This window comes from Protopterus annectens, chromosome 7.part0 (genome assembly GCF_019279795.1).
Source record: "Protopterus annectens isolate FY-2018-M chromosome 7.part0, PAN1.0, whole genome shotgun sequence".
In the NCBI taxonomy this organism is placed as follows: Eukaryota; Metazoa; Chordata; order Ceratodontiformes; family Protopteridae; genus Protopterus; species Protopterus annectens.
This window is the reverse complement of record NC_056739.1, coordinates 1,201,434,210-1,201,454,393: the sequence shown is the minus strand read 5'-3', so window position 1 is coordinate 1,201,454,393 and position 20,184 is coordinate 1,201,434,210. Positions and strand designations below refer to the sequence as shown.

The window sequence follows — 20,184 nt, the reverse complement described above, 5'->3', positions numbered from 1 at the left end:
GGCAAATATGATCTTGTCTCCCAGCTCAAAAAAAGAATTTCCTTAGTTACAGCCATTTGCTCCCCTTGGAAATTTCTGATATTTCTGATTCTTGAGCTAAGGGGTTGAAAGACATGCTGGTTGCAGTAGATTGCACTATATGATTCTGACAGCTGTATTTGTTCATTTATTTGATCACAAGCAGAAATATAAAGTGCAGGCAATCATACAAGTGGCTGCAACAGAGGGTAGTATATCTGTATCTGTTTGTGTAATTATACATTGCAAAGCTTTTATAATGTTATAATAAGCAGGAAGGGTACAAGGGTATGAAAAATGCAATAAGTTTTGTAGAAAAATGTGGAAAAGCTTATAGGGCAGTATTTTAGTCAGTTGGCAGAACAGTTTTGTAATGCTGTTGTAACTTGAGCTACATATTGTATGGAACTTAAATAAGCAAAAAAAATTTTTTTTGAGAGAATCACAATAAAATAGCCTAGATAGACAAGAAAATGTTAGGATGTATGTCTTTGTTAAAATGCTTGGAGCTCAGGTTCAGTTCTAGGCTGAGGTGTCTTTTGTGTTTTTATTTATCCGCAACGTAAACGTGCTTTGGAAGCTTTGAATGAAACTGTTTCAGTTCAGAGTGTTTTACAATTAAACGCTATGAAATGTTGAGTTTTAATGTGTGTTGATTTATAACAATATTTGTATGCCTATATTTATGCCCAAAATGTTTATAAGGTGTTATGTTGTTTGCATTGCTTTTTAGTATTCTATGAATGTTTTGGACATATTAACCTAATTGTTTGTAAATCACATGGTAACGGGGTATTTAAATGCAGAGAATACTAAGTTACGTTATTCTGATGTAGCTGCGCAATTTTTTGAGACAAAAGCAGTTACTTTTAATAAACGTGTTTGCTGTGAAGTTCATAACATTTTTGGTGGCTAAATGTGTTTTTAGTGGAAGTTTCGCACTCATGTTGTGCACAAGTAAGAATTCACAATCATGTTGTTTACAAATATGAATATACAAAGTCTATACTAATTCTTCTAAATAAACTAAATTACAACTGGCACATATTGCAGGACAAGGAAACAGGCACATATATTTATTTATGTTACTGTTAGTACCGTAATGGTTCTGTTTTTTTTATGTTGTACCTAGTAAAGGGATATAGTTATACATATTCCCCAGAGCTGTGATTTTGGACCCTCTGCTATGCTTTTGAAAGCTGAAAAATTGAGAGGTATGGCTATAACCTCAACCTGGCCAAAGCTCTTCACACAATTCCCCACTCAGTAGGCTAAATAAACTGGGAATGAACCCCTATGTCACCCATTGGATTGCCAGCTGGCTCACAGATAGGACACATGAAATCAAACTGGGGGAATTTATCTCAACAAAGAGAACAGTCACCAGTGGAGTCACCCAGGGTTCTGTGCTGGGAACCCTCTTGTTTGGCATCTACTCTTCTGAAGTAAAAGCCAATACCAAAGGGCTCTGGATGACTAAATTTGCATATGACTATAAGCTAGGAGCAGTAATTGAATCCCCAAATAACTTAGCCATCCTGCAGGAAAGTTTGTCCAAAATAAACAACTAGTGCCAAAATCATAGACTGAAACTAAATGCCAAGCATTATTGTATCCTTTGGGAAGTCATCTACAGCAAGGAACTCCCATATTGCCAATATGCCCTAAGAGTTGACCCATTTGTGTTCAGTGTCCTAACTTTTGACAAATATGTGTCCATTGTTGTAAGAAAGTCCTTCTGTATTGCACAGCTTATAAACAAAGGAATTGTGTCTAGATCTAAAGATGTCATTGTCCCCCTTTGCTCATCCCTCATTAGGCCAATTATGGAATATAATGCCCCTTTGGCATGTATCTGTCCAGACACATGTAACAACTGAAACAACCAGAGAGATAACTTACTAAAAGGATACAAGGCCTAAACAACATGTCCTACATGGACCACTCAAACCCCTGTCACCATACTCAGTAGCCCCTAAAATGCTTTATCCCCTGTATGAGTCCCCTCAAATTATCTGTGATACAATCACAGTTATTCTCATTAGGGATAATATATAATTATCGACCATGGGATGGGTAATGCCAATCTCTAACCAAATGGGGTGGGTTAATTTGTGTATGAAAAGGGGAATTGGCTCAGCTTGAAATGGCCCACAAGGGAGGCTAACCTAGTACTTACCTATGAACCTATATCAGGAGGCCAGTTGTAAAGGCAGCTTATGAGTAAATGTCACTTTTTTAAAGTTTATTAATGAGGTGTGTTAAGTAAGACCAGAAATCCCATTTTCAAGGGGTGAACTGGAAACATGAGGACATTATGTGACCTGCTTGTGAATGTGAGTTAATAGGTGTACAGCTTCACATCCTAGAAGCAGTGTGCTGTAGTATGGGCCTTTGTTTTACCTTTAACAAACCTTCATGTGTCTAATGTGTATTACTTATTAATTATTTGCATTCATTTTATTTTTCTTAGGACTTTTGAGTTATATTGTGCTCAAAAGAATGTTGTATATTTTCATCTATGGATATAATGTTCTTTTGGGTTCTGTTTTTTTACTTTTTTTCATTCTTTTAAAATTACAACCAGTATATGGGCCATCCTGGTTAACAGAATGCAAACAGACAGGCAGGCAAGCAAAAACAAATAAATTAATGAACAAACTTAAGCCATTCTAAGACGTTGTGCATATAAAGTATAGCAACCATTTTTTTTTCTTCTTGAAGCGGTATTAGGATACTTTAGAATGTGAAGAACTTAGCAATTAGATAAGATTACAGCATAAATTAAACTGATTGTTTATGGCTGGCAGTAAAAGAGACAGACATACTAAAAGCCACAGCTGTAGAGGGTTATACGTGATGGTATTTGCATTTAAAGTATAACTGCTTTGTTGAAAAAGGAAAGTATAGTGATAGAAACAGCATGACAATTTTATCAAGTTCCTCTTTACAGTCAGAACCATAAATTGCAAAGAATGACATGGGGAAAGCAGGAACATTTATTCCTCATATGTAGCCATTTGCTCAATATCATAGGATAAGAATAAGACTGGGTAGTATACAAATGACAAGGCAGCAGTTTGTTGTTTTCACAGAGAGCTATGTCCCATATGATCCAAGCAGAGAGCAGTCATGCATCTCCATGTTCAGTGTCCATCCATAATATGTTAAGTGATTGTTTTTTGAAATTTAAAGCAACAGAACATGTCATGCCAAAAATATGATGTCACCTATTAAGTAACTGCATGGCAAACCATGATTCATGGTTCTTGTCCTTGCTAACCAATGAAAATGTATTCTCAAGAGGTAAGGCACTGCAAAGGTTTTGATATAACATGTCGTCTCCATTTTTCAACAGAACTGGTGGTGGCAGAATCTGTTGTGGTCATTAAGAAGCTGTTACAGATGCAGCCATCGCAACATAGTGACATCATTAAGCACATGGCCAAACTCATCGATAACATCCAGGTGAGAAGCTCCAACCCCTGTATTGTGATAGACAGCTAAATAATACACTGTGCGTGCATGCGTGTGTGTGTGTGTGTGTGTGTGTGTGTGTGTGTGCACGCGCGCGCGTGCGTGTGTGTATATGTGTGTGTGTGTGTCTTTGTGTGTACACATATGAAAAGACTTGCTCCTTACCATATCTATGAGCCATCTGTTTTTCTCAGGATTCTATGTGGAATTTCCTAATACCTTCAACAAAAACAAAAGGTTACAGTTTTCAGAAATTTCCTTTTTTCCTGGCACATATAGGAAATTAAATATTTCCACTCTGAAGTGGTAATGTTTCTATGGTCTGTGACAATGGGTAGTATAAGCGGTCATATGTACTTGAATTTACAGAATGATTATAAATTATAAATGTCTTTTTTCTCACTAAAACTGTTAATGGTTTGGTCTCTTCTTACCCTCTTCAACTGTCTACCTTCTTTTAGCTTGGTTTGCAAAATGTCTACTTTTATTATCTCTCACTCTCTTCTTTCCATCAGCTGTACTTCCTTTCAGCTTTTAGTCAAGATCTCATCTTAATACACCATAGTATTTATTTATTTCTTTAAATTATTGCATATATTAATGACGTTGTCTTCATATTTGCATTTTCTGTATGCAGGTTTATTTCTTAGAAATATTTATCCTGTACATCAGTCTTTAAATGCCCCCCCCCCCATTTGTTAATGCCCATTATTTAGGTTATTCACTTCTAGGTCTTCACTATAAAAACAAAGGATACACGTGTACCAAAGAGGATGCTCTAAAATAAAATGAAAATTAAACTAATGCAGCTAACAAGAACTGTTAGTTTCCATTGTGAATGTGCTCCTATCCACTAGTAATAGGAGGTTTCTACATCTTTATATGTACACCTCTGTTCAACATGAATGCTGTAATGCTTTCCTTGATGCTAAGAGTAGTCTAAGACTATATTTCAGTAACTCAGGCTGTCATTTGTATACAGGCCTCATCATTTCATTGAGCCATTGGATACTTGCTGATGACTTTTCTGACATTCATCTGTGCATAATCCCCACAATGCATCTAACAGCCAACAGTTGCCTTGGCTTAAAGGAGACGGTACATGCTTCAAATATTGTCTGATGTATGTGGTGGCAGCTGCTACTTAAATATCATGGCAGCCCACAGACTGTATGAATCTATACACACCAGCTGCAAAAAGGTAATTTGGTGAGCTTCTATAAATTTAGTTCTAGCTTGGTTGCAGGTCATTATTTAACATGTTCCCACACTTGGCCAAGATGCGGCATATCAAACGAAGCAAAGCTAGGGACATGTCCTTCTGAAGTAAACGAGGCTGACATTTTAACATTTTGTTAACAATAAATAGTAACAATGAAGAGCCTAATAAAGGGCATTGTTTGCATTTCATTAAGGATTCAAGACAATAATTCCTGCCTCCCTCCTGCCATGATGACACTATGGTGCTGTGATCACAGCAGGAAACAGAGATGCATCTCAGGTTGCATTCAAAGGATAAATGCATTCAGACATATTTGAATGGTAGGACGTCTGGTTGTAATACAGTGTAGCAACCTGCAGCAGTGCATACCCAGCCCTGCAGTAATAAGTTCCAGCTGAAATGTTTCGTGTGCAGGATGTCTGAAACAAATCCAGTTATTCTTTTTTAGTCTTTCACAAACCTGAATCCTCTGCCCTAAATATCTTGCAAGTCGTACAACAAAGTCAATGCTTCTGACCTGTCCAGTGTCGATCAGAAAACCATACTGTTATTACCTTCTTTTCTTTAAAGGGACTAATAACAGATAATAGCATTCATAGCTTTGCAAATAAATCCACAAGTGCTACCACCAAAATACGAAGAATAACAACAGCAGCTGAAGAAACAGTCCTCTTTTCTCGGTCCACAGATTTATTTCTTAAAAAACAATGAACATGAAGGGCTTTTTGTTTGGTATACTAACTCAAACTTCTCCAGATAAAGAACTTTGAGCATTACACTGTTTAAATACAACAAGGTCATGTGCCAAATAAGTACCATACTTAATTAAAACTGTTAACCCTATCCTACCTTTTGTGAAAAATAGTAAAACCATGAAAGACTTTAAAATTACTATTGTTTTGGCAGCACAAGTTTTTACTCTCAAACACTTAGCACGTACTGACTGACTTTAAAATAATAGAGTCAATATAAAATTAAATGTAAAAACTAATTAATTAACAGAATAAACAAAACCATAAATATTAGGTATGTACTGAATCTTATTTTTAGACAGTAAACTAGTACATTCCTCTGTGTTCTACTTATCTAGTAAGGCTTTTCAATTTCAAATAACATAATATTGAACATGTTTCATTTAAGCCTGGATGCTGGCAGACATTAACTCGAAGTTGCCACATTAATTCTAGTTTCTCCAAACGAATTGCGCTTGGGCCCCCTCTAGTGTCCAAAGACACTTGGTCTATAACTCTGAAGTTAAACTAAGTTAATAATGTGTCTAGCTAATGCATTTTCCATCTTTTTATTGTAGATACAATAAATATACTCATACACACGTTCCCTGAACCTCTAGTCGGTCTTGCCGATGTAGAAGGCAGGGCACGATTGGCATAAAACCACATAAACAATCATTTTTGAATTACAATTAAACTTCCGTTGTAGTAACTAATGTTTCTAATATAAAATCTATGCCCTGTTTCCATACATTTACAGTAGTTGCATGTTTCACATTTGTACATTCCAGGGTTTCATGTTAGGCAAGGTGTTGGACTCTCCAATCGATTTTTTAAGTTTACCCCTCTTATGACCTGTCAGAAAATCACTTAACTTATTTACTATTTCTCTATCAGTACTTAGGAGGTTCCAGTTTTTGATAATAACTTTTTTGATCTCCAAAGCATCAGTACTAAATGTAGTTATGAAGCTCAACCTAAATCTTTGATTATTTGTTATGTTAGGTGTATTAGGTTGGTTCATATTATTCAATTCAGTTAGATTAGAGTTGACACTGTTGACTAGTCTTTCTTGCCTAATTCTTCCGTTAAGGATTGGTTTGTATGTCCCATTACTTCTTTTACTTTGAACTTCCATAGTCAGTTCTAGGATTAGTTGGTTTGGATAACCCCTTTTCAAAAACATATATCTTAAAATCTCACATTCTTCTAAGAAGCCATTTTCTAGTGATACCATTCTTGCTGCCCTGACAACTGTCCTTTTATAACTGACTTTTTTTGTTGGTAAGGGTGTGAGCTGGTAAAGTGCAAAAATGTGTTAGAATATGTTTTTTTTTCTATGGATCCTTGCTGTGTATCTCAGCTGACTTCTGTCTTTCTTGAGTTCGACATTTAAGTATGTTATGGTCTCTGTGTCAAAGTTACTTGTAAAATGCAAAAAGTGTGTTGTGTTGTTTAAGTAGTGCAACAATTCTGTAGCTGCATTTTTATTACCCCACAGGATGATGAAAATGTCATCCAAAAACCGGGTTTAATAATGTAACTGGGTTTTAATGTTACTGTTCTTATATATAAACTCACTTTCCCAATGGGCCAACACCAAGTTCGAGAAACTCCCACCACATGGTGAGCCCATTGCCACCCCTATTTTTTGTAAGTAAATCTCCTTGTCAAATGAAATAAAATTACATGTAAGGATGATATCTAATAGCTCTTCTATAAGATTAATTTCATCCAAGGGGGCTCCATTTTTTCTCATTTTGGCTGAAACCCATTCAATCCCTTCTACATGGGGTATTGAGGTGTAAAGGTACCTGATATCGATTTTCAGGAAGTTATATTCTTCCTTAAAGTCAATTTTGTTTATGTCTTCCAAGAAGGACCAAGAATCTCGACAAATGTGGGTTTCCATACAAATATATTTCTTTAAGATGGAATCTACTAATTTTGCACTTGCGTATGTAATAGTGTCTTGCATGAACTAAAGCCTGCATCGGGGGTGGGTGGGGGGGGGGTTCTGTACCTTTATGTATTTTTGGTACACCAAATAACTTAGGAATTCTAGGAAATAATGCAGTTATGTAGTTAGATGTATTGATATCTATGGTCGCTTGAATAAACATATCATTAAAGTATGAATTAATGTGACCGTATGTCATGTTAAGTTCATTAACACTGACTTGTTCGTAAGTAGGACTTACTAATAGTTGTTTCATCTTATGTATATATTCGTTAATATTCATTACTACTAACCCTCCCCCTTTGTCCGGCTTCATTACTCTCACTGGTAAGTGTCTAAAATCATTTAAAAATGCAACTTCACTTCTAGTCACATTTCTAAACAGAGGAATGTACTAGTTTGCTGTCTAAAAATAAGATTCAGTACATACCTAATATTTATGGTTTTGTTTATTCTGTCAATTAATTAGTTTTTACATTTAATTTTATATTGACTGCATTATTTTAAAGTCAGTCAGTATGTGCTCGTAAGTGTTTGAGAGTAAAAACTTGTGCTGCCAAAACAATAGTAATTTTAAAGTCTTTCATGGTTTTACTATTTTTCACAAAAGGTAGGATAGGGTTAACAGTTTTAATTAAGTATGGTAATTATTTGGAACACATGACCTTGTTGTATTTAAACAGTGTAATGGTCAAAGTTTTTTATCTGAAGAAGTTTGAGTTAGTATACCAAACAAAAAGTGCTTCACGTTAATTGTTTTTTAACAAATAAATCTGTGGACCGAGAACAGAGGACTTTCTTCAGTTGCTGTTGTTATTCTTCGTATTTTGGTGGTAGTACTTGTGGATTTATTTGCATTTGTGTTTGTTCAATGGCATCTGAAAGTTTTAACTGTCCTAGTCAACCTTTGCCTCAATCGACACAAGAAGAAGGCAGTAATCTGATTACATTAATTGGTCTTATGACTCAATGTATAGAAGATTTGGCAGCCAGAGTGGAATTTTTATGACAAACCACCTTGCAGAAGTCACAACACAACTTTGCAGCACTAGCAGAGAAATGAAAATAGTTCACTTGAAACTGTAAGTAATGACATGACATGACTGTTTCTTGTAACAATCAACAAGTCAGTGTTACTGCTGAAAAAGTTACCAGTAATCAGTGTTTAATGAGTACATTGGAGCCTGTGGTCATTCAAAACACAACTACTTCCTCGGGGCTTATAGGAGTCCCTGATTTGAACATTTGGCTTAATGAACCACTACAAATATTAGGACAACCAGCTAACCTTAATCAGGGTCAACCGGCTGAAGGAAGTATTAATAACATCGTTAACAACTTAAAAATGTTAGACCACAGACTGCTAAAATGTAAGAAACTGCAATTAGTAATCCAGGATGAGAGGGATGGAAGTTTGGGAGGTACTGCCCCCTTTGGATTGTTTCCAGGAACAGAATCTTTTCCATTTTCCAGCATACGATTTTCTTGTGCTGGGCCTTCTGGCCTCTGTGATGATGTCCAGGATCTGTTTGCTTAACAGTGACTTCTTCTTAGTTTTTAGTGTATGAGCCATGCTGAAAGTTTGAGAGTCTGTAGGTCCGGGTGCAGTACCCCCCCCCTCTCCTGGATCAAGAGGTCTGACCTTAGGAGAAGCAGCTTCAGACGCTTTAAGGTCAGTCTGCATAGTAAGGGGTACCAATGCTGTCTGGGCCAATCTGGAGCGATGAGGATGGCCTTTGGTCTCTCCTCTCTTATTTTGATCAGAATCTTAGGAATAAGGGGCAGAGGAGGGTATGCAAACACAAAGAGGGAGCATCAGGGGAAGATTAAGGCATCCACCTTCCATGCTAGGAGGTGATACTCCCTGGTACAAAACTTGTGCAGCTGGTGGTTGAGGTGCGAGGCAAAGAGATCCACCTCTGGGGTTCCCCACTCCTGGGTGATTTGCAGAAAGATTTCTCTGTGGACTCCCATTCATGGGGGTCCAGTAAGTTTCTCCTTAGGTGGTCTGCTAGTGTGTTGTTGATCCCTGGTAAGTATTGGGCAATTAGGTGTAGCCCCATGGAGGTAGCTGTAAGCCACAGACTCATGGCTAACCTGCACAGGGGGTAAGACTGAGTGTCTCCCTGTTTGTTGATGTACCACATTACTGTGGTGTTGTCTCTTTTTATAAGGAGGACCCCTGGCCTGAGATGGGGTTGAAAGGAAGTCAGAGCATTTTGCACTGCCATCATTTCTTTCTGGTTGATGTGCAAGTGAAGTTGCTGGGCATTCCAGAGGCCTTGAGTACACCTGCCTGCTAGGTGAGCGCCCCAAGCTATGTCTGAGGTGTCGGTGGTGATTGTCTGGACAGAAGGGCGGAGGATGAAGGGAAGTCCTTTGTTCATGGCACAGGCCTCTACCCACCAGAGAAATTCAACCCTTATGCAAGGGATCAGTGGGAAAGTGGTCTCTAGGGACTGAGAGTGCTGGCACCAAAGGTTCTTTAAGTACCATTGAAGCTTTCTCATGTGAAGCCTGGTGAGAGGGATGAGAAGGATGCAAGATGCCATGTATCCCAGGGCTTGCAGGAATTTCCTCACAGTGAGGTGACTTCTAGAAGCCAGCTGGGTGAAGCAGAGAGGCAGGAAGCCCTGCTCTTCTGGGGATAGGTAGACCATTAGGGTTGCTGTGTACAGCACAGCTCCCTGGAAAACAATTTCCCTGGTGAGGTTTTGCTTTGATTTTTTCTCATTGATAGTGAACCCTAGGGAAGTTAGGAGTTTTTTGACAAAGAGAAGATCCTGGAGCAACTTTTCTTTGCTGTTCACCCGAATGAGGCAGTCGTCCAGGTAAGGGTAAATCTGTATATTTCTCTGTCTGCAGAATGCTGTAGCTGGGGCCAAGCATTTGGTGAATACTGTGGGCACAGTAGATAAGCCAAAGGGCAGTGCAGAGAACTGAAAGTGCTGATTGCCTACTCTGAAGTGCAGGAATTTTCTGCACGATTCCCTGATGGGGCTGTGGAGGTAGGCATCTTTTAGGTCTAGTTTCATTAGCCAGGCATTTTGTGTGAGCATAGGCAGGAGCTGCTCCAAGGTTAGCATTTTGAATCTGGGGACCACCAAGGAGGTGTTCAGTTTGGATAGATCCAGGATGGGGCACCAAGTGCCCTCTTTTCTGGGAACAAGGAATAGTCTGAAGTAAAAACCTTTTCCTGTTTGATCCAGAGGGACAGGTTCTACTACCCCCTGGGATATTAGTGTTTTTACCTGTTTTAATGCCTTTGCCCACTGGTTTGGGAGGAGGTCTGGATACCCTCTTGGAATTGGAAGTACGCTGAAGGAGAATCTGTATCCCTGAGAAATGATTTTTAATACCCATTGGTCCTTGATTATAGAGACCCAATTGTCCTTGAAGAGGGTGCACCTTCCTCCCAGTTTTAGATGGGTGAAAGTAGGGCAGAAGGGGGAGAGAAATTCATTGTGAGTGCTTACCATAGAAGCTTGGCTTAGAACTCCCTGTCTTAGAGGCAGATGTGGTCCATTGTTTTCTTCTTTGCTGGCCCTGGGATAGGGGCTTGGAATTCCTGTCTCTGCGGGACTTACTTTGGACCTGTCTGCTGGGTGCAGGGAAGGCCCAGTGCTTAGAGGAGAAGTTCCAAATGAATCTGGGTGGTTGAACTTGAAAGAAATCTTTTACTGTTTGACTAGCTTTTGCTTTGTCTTTCATCTTTTTAAGCACCTCTTCTGCTTTTTCCCCCAAACAGTCACTCCTTATCTAGGGGTGCAACAACAAGTTTAGACTTGACATGATCAGGGAGAGGTTGTTCCATCATCCATGCATGTCTTCTAATAACAGATCCTGTCACTGCTACCCTGCTAGAGGCTTCTAGGGTGTCATATCCACATTGTAATGAGTGCTTGACCACTTGACAAGCAGAGTGTAGTAATTCTGCCAGCTCTTTTGAGTTGGCACCATCAAGAGAGGTAGCAATCTTCTGTTTTTGTTTAGAATCGGTAGTGCGAATGGTCTCCTTGGAAGCCAGTGCCTGGACCCAACCAACTCAGAGACAGCCAATGGCTCGGAGGATGAAGTGGATTTTTGCAGCATACCAGACTCCGAAAGGGTCTCGGCAGAGACCTGTGTAGAAAGCGAGTCGGGCATCAGGGGCTGTGAATGTGACTCACTGAATTCCGGAGAACTGACGACTTGCTTAGCAGTAGCATCATCGGTAGGCTTAGCCTTGTGTGGCCTGTCTCTGTCTTTACATTTTTTCAGAATGTCGGCGAATTGTTGGCTGACGGACGCCATATTGGAATTCGAAGATGGAATACGAAAATAATTGTCTACAGAAAGAGCTCTATGGTGATTGGTTCTCGCATTAAAGAGGGCACAGAACCGGCAACGAGGGACGTCATGGTCTGAGCCTAAACAAATGATGCAGTAAGAATGGAAGTCTCTGTGTGGGATCTGCTTTCCACAGGCGAGACAATTGTTAACTTTTTCGGACATCTATTAGAGCAAGAAAAAAGGGTCCCCAATGGGGTACTTAGCTTTAGACATTTTCTGCTGAAATTGGACTTCTGGTAGAGACCAACCGGCACTCGTGCAAACTGTACCTGCTACGGGCTCCACGGCAAGAAAGACTGATGTAATGAAGTTGGCTGCCTTGTTTTATAGTACTGATGACCTGATGTCAGACTACAGGTATCAGCAGCCGGCACACAAAAACATTGACTCTTGTATTCGGGCTGGCCGAGGGCTACCACAGCAGGGATAACCCACAGATGATGATTGCAACAGTGAAACACGAAGAACATAATTAGTTACTACATACAACGGAAGTTTAATTGTAATTCAAAAATGATTGTTTATGTGGTTTTATGCCAAACGTGCCCTGCCATCTACATCGGAAAGACCGACCGGAGGTTCAGGGAATGTGTGTATGAGTATATTTATTGTATCAACAATAAAAAGATAGAAAATGCATTAGCTAGACACATTATGAACTTTCCTATGCATCAGTTTAAATTCAGAGTTATAGACCAAGTGTCTTTGGACACTAGAGGGGAACCAAGCTCAATTCTTTTGGAGAAACTAGAATTAATGTGGCAACTTCAAGTTAATGCCTGTCAACATCCAGGCTTAAATAAAACATGTTCAATATTATGTTATTTGAAATTGAAAAGCCTTACTAGATAAGTAGAATGCAGAGGAATGTACTAGTTTACTGTCTAAAAATAAGATTCAGTACATACCTAATATTTGAGGTTTTGTTTATTCTGTCAATTAATTAGTTTTTACATTTAATTTTATATTGACTGCATTATTTTAAAGTCAGTCAGTATGTGCTCGTAAGTGTTTGAGAGTAAAAACTTGTGCTGCCAAAAAAATAGTAACTTTAAAGTCTTTCATGGTTTTACTATTTTTCACAAAAGGTATGATAGAGTTAACAGTTTTAATTAAGTATAGTAATTATTTGGAACACATGACCTTGTTGTATTTAAACAGTGTAATGGTCAAAGTTTTTTATCTGGAGAAGTTTGAGTTACTATACCAAACGAAAAGCACTTCATGTTCATTGTTTTTTAACAAATAAATCTGTGGACCGATAACAGAGGACTGTTTCTTCAGTTGCTGTTGTTATTTTTAGCATTCATACTTTAGCGGGCTAGTGCTAGGTGGCTTGGCTGTTACCACATATATACCTGTAAATCATCTCTCCAAACACTGTCTGTCAGTAATTTCAGCACCAGCTGTGAAATTCCAGCCAACAGAGTCAGAAATTCAAGTTTTAGTAAGAGCTTTAGTCAAAGTTGCTCTTTCAAAAATGGTAATGCACATGTCTGGCAGCAGCTCTAAAAGTTTGCCTTAGGAGGGTAAGTGCCATTGTCGGTCCTGAAAATGATTTAACAACTTGTCTCTTCCAGAAGAAGGTATATTATGCAACGTACACATCTTCTTTATAAATCGCAGTTAAACTTACAAATCATACCACAAGTTAATTCTTCTTCAGACTCTACTCACAAATGGTTATTAACAAAAATTCCATCCTGTTACAACTCTGTTCTCTTGTCAGTAGCCTGCATCCCCCCTCCCTCCAGCACTGAAACATCCAAAAAATAATACATGACACCATATCTTCACTGGAAAAAAAATCAACAGACTAATGGTCCTAAGAGATTTTAATATCAGCTTTATTGGACCTATACACAATCTAAATGTCAGTCCTAGCTGACCTTAGCCTTTCACGTTTAGTTCAATACTATACTCTTCCAAGCCTTAACACCTCCTACTATTCACATCTACAAACCCCTCCTACTGTTCACATCTATACATGGTTATTTCCAATAATTCATCTATTATTTCTCAACTAACAATACAAGCACCTACAATTAGTGATCACTGTCTGGTTACTTTCCATGTACTGAGCATACCCCTTAAAACCTACTCTATACTTATATTCTTCAGACCGAAATCACAAAGCAACATCAACAGGCACAAATTACAACTCTTCTCCTTCAGCTGATCAAATATCATTACCTTGCAAGACCTAAATGCTGCAGGACAAACTCTAACCATTACTCTCGTAAATATCCAAGACAAATTTTTCCTCATAATCTCAAGACTACATAAACCTAACAAAAAAAAAAACAATGGCTTACCTATGAATTAAAACAACTTTTGAAACTTCAGGATGAAGCTTGATGATGTTAGAAAAATTATCCGTCCACCAACACTAGGCAACACTATACAAATCTAAGACATCTTGTTAAGCAAGCTATATGATGCCATAAACTTCATAGCCTTAAGACTATAGAAAACTCCTTCCTTCATAGGCTCACATTATTCTGGAAATAAGTCAGTCATTTAACAGGCAAGCATAATTCTACAGGCATAGCAAATTCCCAAGACCTGCTGATTTCCTTACTAAATTCGGTAACTTCTTCTCCCTGTCTAACTGTAGTCTACAACCCCAACATTACATAACCATTCTCCTTCATATGTTCCACCCTTTTACTTGAAGTAAAAAAACACAAAGATGTTGAACCTGAATGGCCAACAGGCACTGGTAATTTTATCCCCCCCTCCCCACTAGTTTATATACCACCGCATGGAGTTCATCACTATTCTCCAACACATATTCACTTTTTGCATTACTTACAGTATTATGCCAGATATTTGGAAGTGTGCCTTTGCCCAGAGAAGCCAAACTTAAATAAATCCTCCCATGTCAGGCCTATCTCTGCCTTATCTATCCTTGGCAAAATACTTGAAAATGTAGTCTTCCTTTCAACTTTCAAACTACACCAATCAACATAACCCTGTGTCCTCCAAACAACACAGTTTCTGGGTAGAGCACAGTTCTATCACTGCTCTATAGACCCTAACAGTAATAATAATAATATCCATTTGTTAATCAGGTTGGCCTAGTGGCCACACATTTCCTTTTCAAGGGCAAACTGTTAGCATTGTCTGGTTAACTGACTTGCACACAGTAAACAAATAAGGACTGAAGGAATCAAACCCTGTACCACAGGAATAATAGTTCACAGCCTTAACCCTCTGCGCCAAATGCCTGACTGTTTCTATCTAATGAAATACTCTGCAGGTAAACTAACCGGCACTCTGATGATCCTTTGATATTTTCAGGCGAAAGCACTAAGTTGGTGAATTTTATTTGTTTTTAAAGTGTGATTTATTAAAAAGTGGCCATTTCTTTCACAAATGAACAGTGTTTTTTTATTTTTTGCTTTAGTCTTTACAAGTTGTTGTGTAGCAGTTGGAGTTTTCTTAGTTAAGCTAACTGGCACAGTATTTATTCACCTCACAAAAGCATTTGCCCTTGTTGATCACCCCACTCTCCAGCCACATAATGCATATTCTTGACAAAGCTATTGGCCCTGAGGTTATGCCCTGGTTCAAGAATTCTCACTCCACCTTCAACTTCTGCATCAAAATAGGATGGAACCTCAATCACATCAATAACTGCACTGATAAAAGGGTTTTCACAAGGGTCAGTCCTAGCCCTAGTACTGTTCTCCATATTCATTAATAAACTGTATTATAAACTACCTCATCTGTCTGTACTACCTAACTCTAATGATACGGCCCTGTTGCATAGTAACCACTCTCTGCCATCACTAAAGCAAGATCTTCAGACAGACTTCCTCTTACTCATAGAATGGATAAACAACAAAAAACTACAGTAGACTCCTTCTTACCTAGCCTGTCGTTAACCAGTCTCCTCTTCAACCAGCCATCACATTTCTGCCATAGTCCTAGCAAAAGACAACAGAGAAGAACAACACTTCTGCCTCCTCCGGGCTAAATAATGACAAACATTTGAGTTTTAGACCTCATATTCATTAGAAAAATGCACACTAACACAACTCCTGTTATTCTAGCTGATTTTTAACCAATAAGTGCTATTTTGTATGCATTTTCTGATTAACTAGCCATTCGTTTATCTAGCCTAAGGTCGTGTCCCAATGGGTCCGAATAAGAGGGAGTCTACTGTACTCCTTAACATATCAAATACAAAACCACATGCTTTTAAGACCATCTATAGACTCAATAAAAAAACTACTCCAACCCTCCACCTTAGTTATGCTGCAACAACAGGCATAGGCAAGGGATTCTCACTTGTCCAGCTAGAATACAGCTAATACTTAACAATGAATCCTCCTAAAGAAACACCAAAGCTGTCAGACTATTTCTAACACAGTATGCAGATTTATTACATTCTCACCATGAAACTAATCTATTTAAAGCCAAATTATTACCAGTCAGACACAAATCAGATCTCCTGCTAGCCTCCCAAGTGTTTATACTCCTGCTTGCCTGCACAGTCTCTCCCCTCTAGCAGCTAATCCTACTACAAAATCATTGTCCTATAACCTAAGAAATCAGTCTTACTCTGGCCCTCCCCCCGTACTATACATACAAACTACAATATTTCACTGCACTAACCAGACCTTCTCCTCCCTCAGACCCATACTATGTGAATCCCTCCCAGTTCATCTAAAAAATATCACTTCCTTCCCCAATTTCTTTCACAGCTCAAAAACATCTAACTGTGAAGGCAAAAAGCAAATACCCAAAGACAGATAATGTAACTTAACCTTCTCACACTTCATCCTTAAGTTACTCTGACACCTTAATTGCATCTAATTCCCTTCTGTAAGACTTAAACCCTCCCAGGAAGCACTACTCAAACTCTTTTTCCTTTATTCTACTTTACCCTCACAAGTGTTGTTATTATCCTGGAATTCCTTTTCTCATCACTGACCTCACTTCCTATCCCTGCTGTTTGATTGTGTAAACATGTAAACATGTATGTATTTTATTATTTGTCACTATTTGCTGTGTTGTACACAATGTAGTTATTTCATAGAGTTTCTGGTTATTTTTATTTTTTTTTCACTGTATATTAGTTATTTCTTGTCAATATCAATTATGCTTGTTTCATAGTGAGCAAATTTTACAATGTAAAAATCTTTGTATAAACTTGCATTGATACTGCCTTGATTCTGTATTCTTCTGGGCTAAGAGTGAAATGGGTCGGTACTGATCAGTGTTCTACAACCGGCCAAAAATGGAGATAAAATAAATAATAAATAAGTGCAGGTTTAGTTTGTAACTTGTTTATTGGTCCTTTAAAAGGTGTCATACGCTTTATCTGTCTTTTCTGACTGACTAATCTTTCTTTTGAACCAGCATGCCTTTTATTTTTTTGTTGGCTACTTTGTGTAATTTCTATTACCTCGGAACTATGATGCTGGTATTCACTATTATGGAACAGTCTCACCTTTTCAAAATGTAAATTAAGTTTTTTGTAAGACAGAGCTGAGAAGGACTGACAGTGTGAGTGAGAGAGTGGGAAAAATGCATAGGAACGGAGACTTGATATGAGACAATCATTTTCTGCTGTATGTCAAACTCTTCTTCCATTCTTTCATCAATTCATGTTTATTCCTGGCAGGTACCCATGGCTCGAGCAAGCATTCTTTGGCTAATTGGGGAGTATTGTGAGCATGTACCAAAGATTGCTCCAGATGTTTTGCGTAAGATGGCAAAATCTTTTACAAATGAGGAAGACATTGTAAAGCTACAGATCACAAATCTAGCAGCCAAATTGTACTTAACCAACCACAAGCAGGTAAGTGCTTGTGGCTTTGAACCAGCTCAGCAGCCAACAATCATATTCACTTCATAGCAACAGAAAATGGGCCAGGAGTTCTATGTACTATTATTAGACTAATTAACTATTACTGTTAAACTTATGATAACAATGAAGTAGTGCATTTCAGTATTTATTGTTTAGTTTATAACTTTTTCATTGTTGGTGTGACTAAAGTCATTGGCTTTGTGTTTTAAATAGTTGTTTGGCCATTTATAAATCTGTTGGTGCTTCCTTCTAGTTAATCAAGAGTGTTTTGCCTGTGGTTTTGCACATTTTACCACATTTTTGCAGTTTACTTAATTTCAGTTAAAAGTGCATATGTTGTGCATTCATTAGACCCCTGGCTACTTTTGTGTTTACTAGATCCTCCATTTTGTTCCAGTGAGTGTTTCCCCTTGATAATGTTAGACTTCATCCCCATATCACTACTAAATGTTTCCCCTGTAACTTTGTAATGATTTCCAGTCTTGCATTTACGTTGACTTTAAATACAGTTAAAATGTAAACTTACTTAAAACAGTAGTGATTATTCAGTGGCAGAGATTAATTCACTGCTGTTTGTGAGGCGTAGGCATTACTGGCTGAGTTCTAGCTGCTTTCTGATTGGTTCTTTCACTTTAGCTCCTCGGCATAACAGTGGTGGGTGACGCTCACACAGCCCTAAGCGAAGCTGTATTTAACTGATGCAGACACCTTTGTTTTCAAATTTTCTCTTAGGAAACTTATTTAACTCCACCTACTAGTAATAGCCATATAAACTACAGAGTTAAGCAGCAGTATATTACAGGTCATCTAAAGCCAGCCTCATAGCCTGTCTAGATAAATTATTTACTACCTACCTGATGTTTATTTTATTTATTTTATTTTACATTTGTTGACCGGGCTAGTCCAGCTGGATACATTTCCATTTTCAGCAGAGGCCCGGGGAGAAAAGCTCCTTGAGAGTACAGAACAATGTTTTACTTAAATCAAAAAATAAATCAATTCAAAGTTTAACAGGTGGAAGTACCATATAAAGTTAAGCTATTTTATGCATGAAAGATCATATTGGAGTAGGTAGTTTAGTAAATAAGGAAATATGTTCAGTTCACAACACATTTGGTTGTAGTATCTTATGTTAAGTATATATGTTAACATAGTAGGGAGACTGAGAGTCATATTTTGATATAGAAAGAGAGTCCAATCAATTGAAAGGCCAGTTACAATTCTAGCTTTCATTAGGCAGTTAGATTATACAGTAATTAAGACTTGTAACTTAATGAAAAGAAGACATGAGAGGTTAGTCTGGGTTCAGACAGGTGCACAACCAATGTGATTTGAGGTAGGTTTTAAGCCTGATTTTAAATTGTGTTAGTGAAGGTAGGGAGGTCAAGTCACTGTGGAGAGAGTTCCAGGTTTTACCCACGGTATTAGAGAACAGAGAGCCCCCTGCCTTATTGTAGGTTTTGCATATTTGTACTAGTATTTTGCTAGATGAGCGTAGGGTCTTAAGGTTGCTGTAGGGGGTGATAAGGTTGGTAAGAATTGGTGTGTTGTTAGGCTGATGCAGGATTTTATAGGCAAATGTTAATTGTTTAAATAGAAGTAGATTAGGTAACTCTAGCCAACCTAGTTTTTGATAATTAATACAATGATGGGTCCTAAATGTAGAGCCTGTCGCAAATCTCGCAATATTGTTGTAGGAGACAGCCAGTTTGTTCATGTTGTTTTTTGAGAGGTTAGTATATATAGGGGAGGCATAGAGGAGGGTAGAGATTAAGTGGGTCTGGGCAATAGTAGATCTTGCTAGTGGGGAAAGAAAGGATTTGATTCTATAGAGGGAGCCTAGTTTTTTGTTGACTGTTTTTATGGTATTGTTAATGTGGCCTTCAAAGTTAAGGTTATTGTCAATTAGAACCCCTAGGTGTTTTGTGGTAGAGTCGGGGGATATGATAGTTCCATTGTTAGATGTGACAGTAAAGTGTAGAGGTGTGGCCCTGTGGGTGGGAGTAAAAAGAAGAAGTTTGTTTTTTTTGGGATTTAGGATGAGGCACTGATGTTGTAGCCATTCCTCAACTATGTTAAACACTTTTTGGGTGAGAGATTGAAGGTCTGCTGGAGTTGGGGCTGAGCATATTAATGTGGAGTCATCGGCATATTGTATTAAGGAAACTTGAGGAATAACAGTATGCAGGTTGTTGATGAAAATAGAGAATAGAAGTGGTCCAAGTATAGAACCTTGGGGGACACCTAGTGCAATGGGGAGATGGGGAGATAGGTTGTTCTCCCACATAACTGCCTGTTGCCTATTGCTTAAGTAGGATTGAAACCATTGTATAGTAAGTGTATCAAGAGATAGGTTTTTCAGTGTGTTTATGAGAAGTTGGTGGTTAACCATGTCGAAGGCTTTGGAGAGATCAATAAAGAGGGCTGAGGATAGAGTGTTGTTATTGCGATTTTTATTTATACAGTCGGAGAAGGATAGAAGGGCAGTAGTAGTACTGTGAAATGGCCTGAAGCCGTGTTGGCAGTTAGCTAATAAGTTGTTATCTATTAGGTGTTTTAACAGTTGCATATGAATGCACTTCTCCATGATTTTTGCCAGAGGAGATAGTATGGCAATTGGTCT

The 20,184-nt window shown here is 38.2% G+C and overlaps 1 protein-coding gene across 4 annotated transcripts in view; it reads left to right on the top strand.

The window, feature by feature from the left end:
• The window catches only part of AP3B2 (adaptor related protein complex 3 subunit beta 2), a 905,004-nt gene that overhangs the window by 589,090 nt on the left and 295,730 nt on the right, over nucleotides 1-20,184 (top strand). For all 4 annotated transcript variants that reach the window (XM_044077817.1, XM_044077816.1, XM_044077814.1 and 1 more), the window contains exons 14-15: nucleotides 3,377-3,486; nucleotides 17,376-17,552. In XM_044077817.1, the coding sequence (XP_043933752.1) occupies nucleotides 3,377-3,486; nucleotides 17,376-17,552 (287 nt within the window). The remainder of the gene's footprint in view (nucleotides 1-3,376; nucleotides 3,487-17,375; nucleotides 17,553-20,184) is intronic.